Genomic DNA, 14,837 nt, shown 5'->3' on the forward strand with positions numbered 1-14,837 from the left:
AAAAGGCCTAGTTCCACATAACAAAAACATCCTTTCACAATATCAGCTGTAAAAAAAAAGAAAACTTTTGAATACGAAAAAGTGTCTAATTTCAGGCCAGAATCTTAAAACAAGCTAGCTTTAAATTATCTACACAAACCGATACCATGGAAATGTGCTTGATAAAATGCAACGCAGTCTGCAATGAACAAGCACTTGTGAACGTTATTAGTGACATGTTCACAAACATTAACCTTAAAGTGAATGAAACAAGAGTTTTCTTTCTGCAACATGCAGACTGAAACACGCCTTGTTTTAAATTTGAACAAAGAAGAGAATTGAGGTAAAGGGAGAAACAGGAATTAGAGGCTCCAGAAGGTGCAAGTATAGTAGCCATTAGACTAGATCGTTTACAGTTCACCACCCAATTTTGTCTGCAGCCATTGAGTCCTATGTAGGGCAAAGCATTAAGATTTTTCATAGATGAAGTAAATTCTACCGGGTATAGGCAGTCGAAGCGTTCCATGCCATATTTACCTCAGGCAATTGTGGATAATCCTAAAGACATCCTGCATGAAATATATCTGCTATACATGTGATAATTACTTAAAGAGGTAAAAAAAAGCAGAACTTCGTGTCTCACAGGGCCTGCTACAAAGCCCAGCAACCAATGCTTACTGGGTGGATGGCAACTACCACTACATTCTTACGAAACCAAGTATTTTATTTATTTACATACTCAGTGAATCCATAGCGGCACTGAAATCGCAAACAGAATACATCATCTTAAAATTACAAGTTAGACGAACTAATTAAGACCATTAAGCATCCTCCACTCAACCAGTACTCAAATTGTTATTTGATTAAGAAAATCATTTAAAAAGAAAACATTTTACAGATACATCAACTGGTAAACATAGTTAAAAAAAAATGCATACAGTTATACATCCGCCACTCAATTCTGCCTCGAACTATTATTTGAGGAAAAGAAAAATCATTAAAACTTTTAATCTACAGATAGATCGTCAGATACCATAGTTAAATATATTGCATAGACACAAGCACTCTTAGAACCACCAATTTAGCTTATTGCAAAAAGTGCTAAGTGGTTCTCCAAACTATTTTAAAGTTTTACAATATTAAAAAATACATCAAAAAGATTTTTTAGTCTATATTATATTAACAGACGGTGGGTTAAACATTAAAAATAACGCCTTGTGTGTCGGAGGAATATTTTTTCCAGATTGGTACCAAATACTTTGATCTCAAAAGTTCTAGTCCTGGACATCAAAACTGCACATGCACTAAATTTTGCATCATGGCGTAACAGAATTGGAAACTCAGTGGCCCCTGGACTCTCCTTTCCTTAGCTCATAGATTTATGCTTAATGAGGGCAGACTAACCTTAAACCTCATATAAATAGATCTCACACGAGTTTCCAGATTTGCTCCTAAATAAAAATGAATCGCACCATGAGTAATAAGGAAAAAATTGAATTGTAATCTTGGAATTTGTTGACTATGTGCTAAATCAGCTTTTAAGTTTTGTCATTTTTCAGGAAAGGATTTTAATGGAGTTCAGACCCAAAAATATAATCTTTTAAGCGATCTAAAACTGTACACAAATTCCACTCAAACGAGTTTAATACATGTTCATGACTACTAAAGAGCTTATATGCATAACAGAGAGTTTGACCAATGGCCCTATGATTAATATTAGGTAACACCAGCTCCAAATGAATCATTCCTATTATGGATGACTGCCCCAAACCCAGGCAGTATTTTCAAAGTTTAGATACGATGCCGGGGTAACGTGTCAAAGCAGCTATCGAGTGAGCTTCTGCCAGATATACCATTACGGAAGGGATTTTTGAGACATACACTTTTGATAATAATGATATGTCTCTACCCCCGGCTGAGTTAAAATAATTACTTTTAGCCAAGCCCAATTGAAGCGGCTTTTGAGATTTGACCATTGACATAGTTAGACCGCGTAAGATTGTTTGAGATAGTAGTCCCAAGATAATTATACACTCACACAGTTTCTAATTTGGCCCCCTAGTAAAAAGATTTACTCCGAGATAACAAACCTGGGTCCCCCATAACCATAATTTTCGTTTTCCCTTTATTCACACGTAGGTTGTGGGAAGAAGAGCAAACCGCTATGTCATCTAATTGTCTTTGGAGGCCAACAGGAGTTGGATACAACAATGAAATCATCATCATACATTATTTTCGAAATTGGTGTAAATCCTAATTTAGGAAGGTGTGCATTCAGTGTGTGAATACGTTTGGGAAAATCTGCTAAGTAAAGGTAGAATAACAGGGGCTATAAAATACATCCTTGTTTAAGGTCATTTTGAGCTGCAATATTGGAGGCATATTCAAACCCGGAACCGAGTAAAACTTTTACCAGTTGTCAGAATCTCATGGTATCATTGGCTTAATAACAAGGCTGGAATGCCCCAATGTATTAATTTTTGCCCAAGTAGGGGTCAGTGACTATGATGAGGAGTAGACTGCCGTTGAGAAAGCAGATGACAAGCACAATGAGGCACCTTTGCATGCAGATGACTTCAGTTTTTCAGGTTTGAGGGTAACTGCATTTAACACGGAGGCAGGAAAGTCGGTGACTGCTCACACAACCTACATTTTTGCTTCATTTCGCAGCAAAGAGCTCAGAGTGTCTTTCAACAGTTTTGAAAGGGAAGCTGGAATTGAGAAAGTTGTTCTCACCTGAAACTTCGACTTGGATGGTACCTCTTAAGAAAAGACACTTGATGTTTGTGCTTTCGTGCTATCTTTGTGGGAGTAACTGGAGGTGCACTTCATACTGAATCATCCTCTAGGAAAGGAACATTTTTTTCGCTTTTGAATATATAGAGCCAGGTGTTTGGTTTGGTCTCTCAGAAGAGTGACAGTCATCATGAGGAGAAAATTGAAGCTCAGCCTGGTCCAAGGTATCCAGGCAAATAATGAATTGGTGAAGTAAATCATTCTGGGTACTCCCTCAAACCCATGCCCTGTGGAAGAAATTCTTGCTGTGGTGGTCCATAGGGGGGCTGGAATGCTCAGTACGTTCCCTTAACTGGCTGGAGTTTGGGAATTTTTTAATGGGATGAACTTACTAGTAAATAAACTATATTATTTTGCCTATAGGCATGTTAATGTGACCTGCTATGCTTATAGAACCAGAGACTACCAGCCTATTGACAGGAAATGAATGAAGTATGTGAATCTATGAAAGATCAAAAGCTGGAGAACTTGGCAATCATCTTCTCTTAAGACAGTCAAACATTGATATACTAGATTGTTAACATTTTATTCATTAAAAACATAATGGAATGACCCGGAAGATAGGGAAACTACTTAGACATCATGATTGGAACATTGGCCCAGGGTTGGCTCTTTACGCTCGGCTTTCGGGTCCCTTTGATCCTGAGTCGCAGTTTCACTTCCTATCTTCCTTCCTTTTTCTTTTTCTTCTCTGACTTTCTTGTTACAGGGGTATGGGGGTGGGCGTGGAGGGAAGGCGGGGGGGTTATTGGGGGGGTTCGGGTTAGGGGTGGGGGGAGGAAAAGTATTGCGGCTGCCGGGCCTAGCAAGCGTCCCTTCGGTTTCCCACCCGGCTGTTAGCGGTGGAAGCGAGCTAAGTTGATCTTATCCCTGATGGGGTCGGGGGACAGTGTAACTGCCTGCTGCTATATTTTTCTCTGTTGAAAACCTTAATAAAAGATTTAAACCTAAAAACATAATGGAGCTAAAACGTTATTCTCAAATCAAGCAACCTGCCTTTTTAGGCACCCGACTGGTCAACGTATGGAAACATTCCATCAGTTCATGTTCTAAAGTTCCTCAAGGCCTATGATAACACAATAAAGCATCATCTAAATGCAAAAATAAAGTCCTACGCTATTCCTTACTCCAGCCTTCCCGGCCTTAAAAGATGTTAAATATTATATGAACCATTACCTCAAAAATCAAAATATATATTTAAAATATTTAATCGCATGTGAATTTGAAAGCACATTATAAGAATAGCGAACTCTCAGCCATTGCAACACTGCAGGTGATCCCTTTTCACCTTTGATCTCCAAGTACAGCCCTGGCTCCAAAGTATTTCTTCAGTTCAGTTTCAGGATTCAAGTTCCTAGAATAAAGAAACCAAGAAAGAACTGTTGAACATGAAAGATGTAAATATGAACATGCACAAAATAATAAAAAAGAGCAAATATTTCACTGTTTTGGATAAAGAGAAATTTTGAAATAAGAGTTTTATGCTTTAAAAATGACATGGTATCCAGTGGATATCATCTCAGGCATAATTTTGGCAAGCCTGACAAAATCAAATACTTAACACAGCTCTTTGCAGAATTTATGAGACGCCACATTTGCAGCCTAACATCAGATTCAATGTTTAAATGCCTCTATATAACTTAAAATAATTTCACAAAATCCATTACACAAAGGTTTCTCATTTGAGTCTTTCCAGACGAACGCTCACAATCCAGATGTTGACATTAGCCGCCAAACAAAAAAAAAAAAACACTTTCACAAATTTGCCTTGCATAGTGTTCATAAAGATGCTCAGGCTTGCAATATCTGTTTATTAGTTCCCCAAAACACCCAAGTTCGATCAACATTTAATAAAGGACCCAAAAAAGTCAATAATGTGTTCTTATGATTGTTTTAAGTGTTACAAAAATGTTTTTTACAGTTAAAAAGAAAGGAATTACCTTGGAGCATTCTAAAATTGGTGGAATTGAACAAAATTAAATTCAACAATCATTGCATTTTAGCAACAGGCGGTAATTCCTTTCAAGTTCATTTTTACCATCAACTGAAGAACAAAGTTAATAGAACAGAGGGCTCTTAACAGAAAAACTAGCCAATGCATGTAGATTATATTATCACTTATCTTTTGCTTGAAATCCCTGAAGAGAAGCGATTGGTATTCTCATAATCTGAATAATATCTTTTAATGCTAAAATTGCTAGAATAACCTTTGAACTCTTATCTCTGGCCCCGAAGGGGCTAGAGAGTGTTGTTTTCTTTGCCTATCTCGTTTTTAGGTCTCGCCTAGCGACGCAGCGCATGCGCTGCTCGACTTGGCGAGATCTATTGTCATTGACTTGGGTGCCGAAGGGGGACAGGAGATGTGCACTTGCCCAGACAGCCGATGTGCACGCTCATGGCGTCGGAGATGTGCACTTGCCCAGACAGCCGATGTGCATGCTCACGGCGTCTCTTCTCTGCCGATCTCAGCGTCTTGCGCACTCCCACCCCGTTTTCACTTTCGCGCGCTCAAACAATGCCCCCGCTGCACTCGTGACACAGGATCTCAGGTATGTTTCAGGCGCGAACATGTGCCTTATGTGAGGCGATGAGTCAATCGCAGGGCACCATGGGTGAAGTATTCCCCAAAGGGCGGGTTTAAATCCGGGAAAACTTGTCCAATGGCACTTGCGTGCACACAAAACAGCCTCCAGTGCATCACACTTTGCCAACTGCTGAAGAGATGATCTGTTGTCATTGCTAGTTCTTGATATTGGTCACCTGTGCCTTGGAAATGCATGGACGCCATAGTTCAATACCGTCCACAAACTTTGTCATGACTTACCGAACACGGGCTTTCTTCCGGGACAGAAATGGCAGTCGGTGGGCGCCACGAACTGAACTTAAACATTTACCAGTTGATATGGAAGTCCGTGAAACTTTGCTAAAGCGCCGAGAAATCCCCTGACACCTGCTCGCCCCGCCCGAGGAAGGCAGTTAATCTGGATTAAGCTTTTACTGGTGCGGTGTCCCCACTGCCCGTCTCCTCGGAGCTAGCGCCCGGGCCGTCTCCAGCAGGCTGTCCCTTTAAAGACACTGTGGTGCCTCGGGGTGGCAGGTGAGCGGGGCAGCTGTCTGGAGCGCACAGCTGTACAACCAGGGCTGCGTGCTGCGAGAACTGCCCCGCTATTTGTGAGGAGAAAAGAAGCGCGTAACAAAGACGTGTTGAATGCTTTGGTTTTAATTCTAGCTGAATGTGGGGGCAAACGCACAAAAGAATCACAAAAATTGAGCGTGTAGAGCTCGAACCGCTCTAATTTATAGGGGTTCATAACTAACAAGTGGCGTGAGGTAAAATGATGGGGCCACCCTGGGAGAATTGTGAAGTGGGGCCCCAGAGACTGTTTGAATATTTCTTTTTGGAGGTAAATTTGGTGAGATAATGGAGCCTCCGGGCCGTCTGCGGAGAGCCATGCTTATCGACAAATGAGGCAAGATGACGCTTCTGTGAGGGTATCAATGGGCGATACTTTCCTCCAGGTAGTAGGCCGTTTCTGGTGTTCCTATGGGTCTTCGACTCATGTGGGACAATCCAAAGGCAACGAAGAAACTGCAAACGCTGGGCCTGAAGGGCTTGTTCTGTGATGCCAATGCATAGCACTGTTCGACACTAGCACTGCTGCTGAACAGCATTCAGGCGTTGTGAGATAACATGGTCTATCTACACAGCTGTAGATTAATAATAAAACACAAAGGTTGCCTAGAGACTCACAGTGGCATAACCATATACTCATTGCATCATTCGAGAATTACAGCAAGTTGACATTACAGAGGATCACACAATCGCAACAGCATCATCGCAGAGTAAACATCGCGCATCGCTAGCACATTACTTATTTCTACAGAGCTCTCTTCTTTTTGAACAAGCAAGCCGCTTGTAACAATTACACATATTGTGTTTTCTAATCATAGGTTTTGTAAGATGTTACACATGCATCATAGTGATGCTGCTGCTCTGTTGTGCCGGTATTGTGGTTCGCTTTACAGCTAAGCTCCGGCTGCAATAGGATGCAGGCCTCCCGGTGTGGGACAGGCATATGGCGATGATGATGTGTTGGGTACAGTATTTGCAGAAGGAGGTAATTGCAAAGTTTTCCTGACGTGGAGTACTCACGGGTTACACAAGGTCCAGGAAGAATGGCCCATTTTCTTAATAGGAATAGATCTAGTTTTTCTATAGGGTTTTATACAGGTAACAAAATGGCAGCACTGCTGCATCTACGCTGATTTTGCCACAGCATTGTAGACAGAAGGCTAAGTAGATGGGGTGCCTAGACAAATGCCCTTAATATCACAAATCTAGCTCTGTTATAAGCCAGTATCCCACGAAGACGGTCATAAGTACTTTATGCAGGCAGGGAATCGGTGAACATCAACGGGAAGCTACGCTTGTCTTTCCTGACCTGGTGCATCACATGTGCTACACTTGCTTTAAAATAACAGCAAGAAAGTGGGCATTCTGACACAGAATGAGTCCACTAATCGTGGTGCGAGATGCCTCCCACTCTGACTCGTCATGGTCCAGGCTTGTGATGAGCTTAGGCACACGAGTGATGATAGGCTAGAAATTGTATTCAGAGCTAGCTGCCATGATTGAGTGTTCACCAGCAAGAGAGGCCATCCGTGTGAACACAGGCCTACCACTCTGTAACACTAAATCAGTACAGTGTTTATCGTAATGCCTAACGATTCTAATCCAAACCACATAATTCCACTCCACACACATCCACAACACTCCAAACAAAAACACATGAGTAAAAGACATTATTATTTACAACTCTGATAGCTCTTACTCTTTCAAATGCGAGACCTATTGCATTGTAAATGCTTGTTATGAGTAGCATTTCGTTTTGTGGGTTATAAAGTACTTGTCTTTTCATACAGCAATGCATTCATTGACTTGCTAATATGACTGTGTGATAATGTGCTCTCTGAGATCTGAGTGTCTTAATCTCATCAACTTCTTGAGCAAACCTTGTACCGCTGCCTTGCTATGCTGTGAGATACATTCCATAAAGGAGCACTTGGACATCAGTTTGGGGTCCAACAGTAAGGCCACTCCAGGACAACTGTGGATTAACAAGTCAAATTATCACAACTGAGGTCCTTTGACCCCGGATTACTCTGAGAGTGCGGAAATAGGTCTTACGCCTGACACCTTCTCAGAGCAGTGCAGCAAAGCAACCTCCTGTGCAATGGGCTGTAAACTGGCCCAGGTCCTGAAAGACGTCACCAGGTATAAATGGTGGCTGCCGCATTTCTTACAGCTCAGTTATTTTGCATTAGCTTCTGGCAAGTCCTTTAAACTAGGTGAAGAGTTAAAATTACAGCAGCGCTAATGTAACATTGCAACCTTCGAGCTTGACAGTCTAAGCATTGTAAGGTTATTCTAACAATTGTCTTTATACAGCATTTGAAGTGCTGAGAAATAATTAAAAGTGTCTCCTCCCAGCTTCACTTTATAAATACTAAAAAGCTGATTTTGCTATTGTGTCTGCTGCGAAGTATAAATGAAACCTACAATTCTGAATCAGAGTATTGACAATGTAGCCATCAGTTTTTTTACATCGAGGATGATACAATGAGTACTACTGCAGTAGTAAATCCTCTTGCATACTGTGCTTTGAATTCACAATTAACGTGGCAGCAACTGTTATATGAAAGAAAATGATATAATTGCTATTGGTGTATGTGCAACACTGGAAACTAGTGTGCAGTAACATTTGTAGGTGCTATAGGATTGCCTAATTAATATTCTCACAATCTAGGACACAGGGGAAAGACGGAAACCTGCTTATTTTTTACATACTGACTGTTTGCACAGCTCTTATGCTGCCCAGATGCAACATCCAAGAGCTGAAGAACTACACTGGAAAGACAGTCCCGAGGAAGAGTGTGGAAAACGGAGCAGGATGTTGACCTGCTATCACAAATCTGAGAAATTTGCAATGAGCGGGATGGATTGGGATATGGAAACAGGCGTCCTTTAAATCTAGAGTAGATAGAAAGTCGCCCTTTTGCAGAAGTGGTAGTATTTGTTGAAGTGTTACCATGTGAAAATGGTCTGACTGTAGGTAAAGATTTAGTTCTCTGAGGTCCAATATTGGTCTGAGAGAACCGTCCTTTTTGTGTTTTAGACACTAAAAAGAGTAGACGCCCGACCCATGGGGTTGTGGTGGTGGTACAGGCTCTATAGCACCTTTTAGAAGGAGAGTCTGAACCTCTTGTTTGAGGAGGTGTAGGTGATCCAGTGAGTGAGTGTGTGACCTCAGGGGTATGTTTGGAGGAGTGTTGGTGAACTCCAAGCAGTAAACAGAACGGATAATTTCCAGTACCCACTTGTCTGTTGTTATGGACTGCCAGACCGGTAGGAAATCAGAAAGTCGCCCCCGACAGGTGTTAAATGTTCGGGGGGGGAGTGTAGGGACTTCACTGCTTTGTGTTGGTGGGGGAGGTGCGTGTATTTAATCCTCTACATCTACCTTTGCTGTTGTGCCTCTATAACCCCCTCTGAAGTAACCCTTATAGGCAGAGGGTTGGTTATTGCCCTTGTACGTGGTGGTGGTCTCTGAGGAGGTATTAGCGCCGAAAGGAACCACATGCTTGTGTTAGCTGGAGGGCTTCCATGGATTTGGCCACTTCAGTGTCTTTCTTCGTTTTTTCCAGTGAGGAATCTACCACCGGACCAAAGAGGTGTTCTTTGTTAAAGGATGTGTTCAGTATGGAAGACTGAACCTCAGGTTTGAAACCTGAGATACGTAGCCAGGCGTGCCTTCTTAAAAGGACACTGGTGTTTACAGCTCTAGCAGCAGTGTATGCAGCATCTAGGGAGCACCGGATTGCATTATTTGAAATGAGCTGTCCCTCCCTCACTAGGTCTTGTGCTTTAGAGTTATGTTCTTCGGGCAACTGCTCCATCTCATCCCAATGCGCCCTGTCATACTTTGCGAGCAGCGCTTGTGTGTTAGAGATGCCCCAGAACTTTGCTGCTTGAGAGGCTACCCTTTAACCCGAAGCGTCAATGAGCTTAGATTCTTTATCTGGGGGTGGAACATCTCCTGTAGTTTGGGAGTTGGACCTTTTACGTGCGTTGGACACCCCTAGGGAGTCCAATGGTAATTGTCCTTTTATGTACGCTGGGTCAGATGGTGCTGGCTTGCACTTTATATCTACCCTAGTGGGAAGTATACGGGCCCTGACGGGGTCATTAAAAATATCATAAACGTGCCTGATCATACCCTTGAGCATGGGGAGTGTGTGGGATGACTATTGTGTGCTACTACGAGTTTCAAAAAGGAAATCCTCTTCAAGGGATTCTTTGTGCAGCTGTACACCATGGTAGGTGGCAGCTCTACCCAGCAGTTCTATGTAACCTACGCTGTCGTCCGGTGGAGAGGGCTTGGTAGGGTATAGATCAGGATCATTTCCTGTGGGAGAGTCGGTATTCTAATCTTCCCATGGGTCTGGGAATAATGGTGCATTGTCCCCAGCCCTATCCCTATCCCCATCCCCATCCCCATCCCCATCCTCATCATCCTGATCTTCAGGTGTATGTGGTGGTGAGTGCTCAGGTGAAATCATTAAAGATTGAGGCGGAGGAGAAGGGGATGGAAGGGGAGGAGGAGAAGGATTAGTCCCGACATTCTTCCTCTTTAAAGGAATGTGGTAGGTCTCCTCTGTGTCAGGTTTCCTCTTAAGGGTCAATTTTGTGGTGATATGTCCAGTAGTTGGATGGATGTACAACTCTCTCTGTATCTAGTCTGGTTTGGTAAACAGAGCATTGAAATGTTGTTCTTGAGATGGAATCGTCACGTTTGGTTGTGTCGGTGCCGAAAGTTTCGGTGCCGATGGTTATGTTGCCGAGGTTTTGGATCCTGATGATTTCAGAGCCAAAAGCATTTTCGGCATCGAAGGGGGCAGGCCTGAGCCTGGCTTCGACCCCGAATGTTTTGGATTGGAGCCCGTTTTAGAGCGACTCAGCTCAGAGCCGAAAGGCTTTTGGGTGTGTTTCGATGCCGAGCCGGAAGGCGGGCGTTGGAAACATGTTCTCGGTGCAGACCGTGGCCCAAAGGCGGGGGTTGGACCGGAGCCTTCTTGTTGGCCTGGGGTGGACTTTGGGGCAAGGGAGGATCTGTACTCACGGTATGCTGCCCTTGCGGGATTTCGTCATCCCCCCTCGGAGCTGTAGTCTGAGATGGAGATAGGATCCTGTTCTTCTTCGGCTCCCATGGCGTCTCTGGCTTCTTGTTCCGAATCCTCTCCGAAGAGGTCCGGAAAGGAGCTTGCGTGTTGGCTCTGCATGTCGTGACGTCGAGCCCGACGATCACGAAGCGTCTCCTTGGAGCGGAAAGCCTTGCACACGTCGCAGTCCTGTTCTCTGTGCTCCGGAGACAAGCACAGGTTGCACACTTTGTGAGAGTCGGTGCGCGGAAACTTAGTGTGGCACCGAGGGCATAATTTGAATGGAGTCTGTTCCATCGACTGTGAGGCGGACCGATGCGGGTAGGCGACGGCCTTCCACGAGTTTCCTGATCGAAAGAGGGTTTTTAGAAGGAAATATAATACGCAGAGAATGGGATACACGATTGAAAACAATACCGTCGATGGTGGGTGACCTGCGCATCGAGGGAAACCGAAGAAATGGTGTCGAACCAGAGCGCAGCAATTCACGCCCGAACCCAATGGCGGAATAAAACAATCTAACAATGGAGTCGATGCCCATGCGCACTATCACCGAAAGGAGGAGTGACCTATCTCGTGATTGGAAAAGACTTCTTCAAAGAAAAACAAACTGCAAACATCCGGACCCAACATGGGATGGCAGGAGTATGCAAAGCATGTGATCTACAGCTCACATGCCTCAAACATATTATTTCTAAGCTTATATGGTATTACTGCGTATAGCAAGATATTACGATATTGTTGTGATGCCTCACCATGGATGATAAAACGTCTTTATATATGCATATGTAAGTAGTAAAACTGAAATATTAAAAAATAGCTTTGGGGGTAAACATACCACAGATGCTGCTCCCATATGACACTCACTTGATTAGTTTACTATTGTTTAAAGTTTCATAATACTGGTTATTTTGATGCTCTATTATTTCTGTTCTTTATACGTATTACAAGGTACATAATGCAGTTGAGACATGTAGGACTGTTTGGGAGAGAATCAAGACAGTACAATGCTTTTGCTAATAATTACACTTTTGGAACAGGAAGGTAACCCTTATTATGCTACTGAAAATAATATCTAAAACAATCTATTTTGATTAGGCAAGAAGTTGCCTTTACTATAAACAGTAAATACCAAGATAAAGACGTTAGAAAGTGGGCATCAAAAGATAAGTCAGGTACACTTCTAATCACTTTATTCTCTATTTAAGGGGTCCAAACGATGACAAAAAGCTATTTTTGTTAACTTTTCCCTAGCATAGTACATTGCGGAGGGGGAGAACTACACATAGGAGGTAAATTTAACACAATACTACATACAGATAAAAACAGGTTCAAAGCATGTTATAATACTCAGAGAAACTCCACCATCACTCACACAAGTAATCATCGATCTAAATGTAACAGATGTTTGGAGGGAGCAACATTTAGACAAAAGACATCACATGTTTTTTCATAGTGTGCACTAAACACATCCCCCTGGAGAGCATTAAAGGCCTAAATACTAGATAACTTGATATTAGATCATGCATCGGTCCACCTTTCGTCAGAATTCGACAGTCTCCAGATGTTCAAGACTTCCCAATGTTATATTAAATGAAATAGATGCTCGAGATCCTGCAGTGAGAGACTATAAGATCATCCCTGGAATACTACTTCAAAGAAAATGACAATGGAGAAGTCGCATGGATTTAGTCTGGGACGAGGAAACTGCCATATTAGGGGGTTGGAGGGAGGGCGGCAGGGAGTGGGGAGGATGGGTGCCCAACCTTTGCCAAACTATACAAGCATTTGCAATGCAATAGATCTCACAGTAACGAGAATTTAAGCTATTGGCAATGCAATAGCTTAAACTCTCACAAATGCGAGACCTATTGCGTTGCAAATATTTATTTTACGAACGCCCATGCGGAGCTTTCACATTCATGAAGGCCACGCCCCTTTCTTTAGACAAACCGCGTCTAAAGAAAGGGGCGTATCCGACATTAAAGTGAAACCGCGGCATGGGGGCTTTGACAAACAAAAAATAAGCCCATGCCGCGCTTTCCCTTTAATGTCGGCCCCGTACCTTTGTTTAGACGCGGCTTGTATTAAGAAAAGGGTCGCGGCCTCTATGAATGGGAAAGTGCTGCATGGGCGCTAGTAAACAAAATAAATAAATAAATAAGCATGGCCGCTTAATGCGGACCACGCTGCTAAAATAAATAAATAAATAACGCAGCCACTATAGTTAAAGTAGACCGCCATTAGTAAAAATAAAAGCGGGCGGCGTGGACCGCCACTAGTAAAAATAAAAGGAGGCGGTGTGCTGCGAGGTCGTGGGTGGAATAGGGGAAGAGCATTAAATAAAATAGTGCTCACCCACTAGATAAAGCAGACCATGTAACACCACCAGTAAAAGGTCCAGTCGTTATGGGAGGTAACAGTACCAAGGAGGGACTAACAAGCCTAATAATGACTCGGAAGCCAGTGTTTACGAAGGACACTGACACAAGCCAATTAAAAATATGGGCGGAGAGTGGGCGGGGCTTCAAAGCCATACTCCACTACTGCATACCACGCAGCAGTGCTTGCGCTGCCCAGGCGCGACCTAACATGATAAAAACACACATCTGGAATTCCAGCTGAAGCAATTAGAATCTCAGCACAAAGTTACACGCTTGCAAATAATCTATAGAGAGCTGAGAAACGTTAGGCAAGAATTGGAGCAGCTCCTAATGGGAGATGCCGAAAAAAGATGCTACAAATTAATCAGAAACAATATGAAAGGGGAGATAAAGCTGAAAGAATCATTGCACACAAATTCAGACAAAGCCATACTAGAAATCATATATATAAGTCCCAAAGACCCTAAGCCTAACCCGGGAGCCCTAATTATAATACAGCCCCCCCGGCTGTATTATAATTAGGGCTCCCGGTGTTACGGCCTTTATATTTTTGTCCTTTCCATCTGTATTTATCAGTATTTATTTTAGGTTTTATGAAAAAGTGAAGCTGAAATGTGTATATTTCTGCAATTATTTAACTAGTTAATGTGCACTCGTGCCTGAACGCCTGACAGTTTTTAATGATATATATACACTCAGATGGTAACATATGCACTTGTAAGAATATAAGTCAATTTTAGTATCAAGGTTGTTCAAATCTACTGCTGTTTAAGGCTCTTTACTAAAATCCCTATATTTTTGTAATCCCCTTGCTTGTCAATCCGCACAGCTATTGCCGTACCAGTCATGACTGACAGTATATAGAACCACTCGAAAATAACCCAATTTCTGTTTTTATCCACATTTAAAAATAAATACAAACAGGAAAATAAATAGTTTTCTGTCTGCATTTTTCTTTACAAATGGAAAACAGGAAGCCTTAATTATAAATAAACTCTGTAATAATTTTAGGGCTGAATCCATGCTCAGGAACCTTGGTTCTGGACCACACCACACCCCACCTGATATTCAAGCCTTATCCTTGGGTTACTTTTTTTCTCTCAAACTTCTCTTTATTGGTTTTAAGTGCATTAGCAAGCAATGACAATTACAAAGCTGTACATTCCCCACTCAGTATATTTGCGTTCTACAGTTAATACTGTGGCTCGTTGAACATGGGATTGCTTTAACATTTCCATAGTCCATGTTGGTGTTTGCTAACTCTAAACCTTTTTACTAACCTAAACATTCTCTTAAACCCACCCTCCCCTCCCCACCCTCCCCACCTTGACCCTCCCTTAAACATGTGGTAGGTGTTGGAATGGAATAGGATTAGATGGTACTCTGTGTGGACTGTAACAGGAGGTAAGAGAAGAGACAGTTCAGTATAACCTGTATAGTCTACTGATAGGGTAGTTC

General features: G+C 42.5%; 1 protein-coding gene across 1 annotated transcript in view; it reads right to left on the reverse strand.

Moving 5' to 3' along the window:
* The window catches only part of TCF25 (TCF25 ribosome quality control complex subunit), a 722,186-nt gene that overhangs the window by 608,232 nt on the left and 99,117 nt on the right, over window positions 1-14,837 (reverse strand). Inside the window, exon 5 of the mRNA XM_085639175.1 lies at window positions 4,064-4,129. Within this exon, the coding sequence (XP_085495301.1) occupies window positions 4,064-4,129 (66 nt within the window). The remainder of the gene's footprint in view (window positions 1-4,063; window positions 4,130-14,837) is intronic.

The sequence above is a fragment of the Triturus cristatus genome, chromosome 12, assembly GCF_964204655.1.
Source record: "Triturus cristatus chromosome 12, aTriCri1.1, whole genome shotgun sequence".
NCBI classification, from domain to species: Eukaryota; Metazoa; Chordata; class Amphibia; order Caudata; family Salamandridae; genus Triturus; species Triturus cristatus.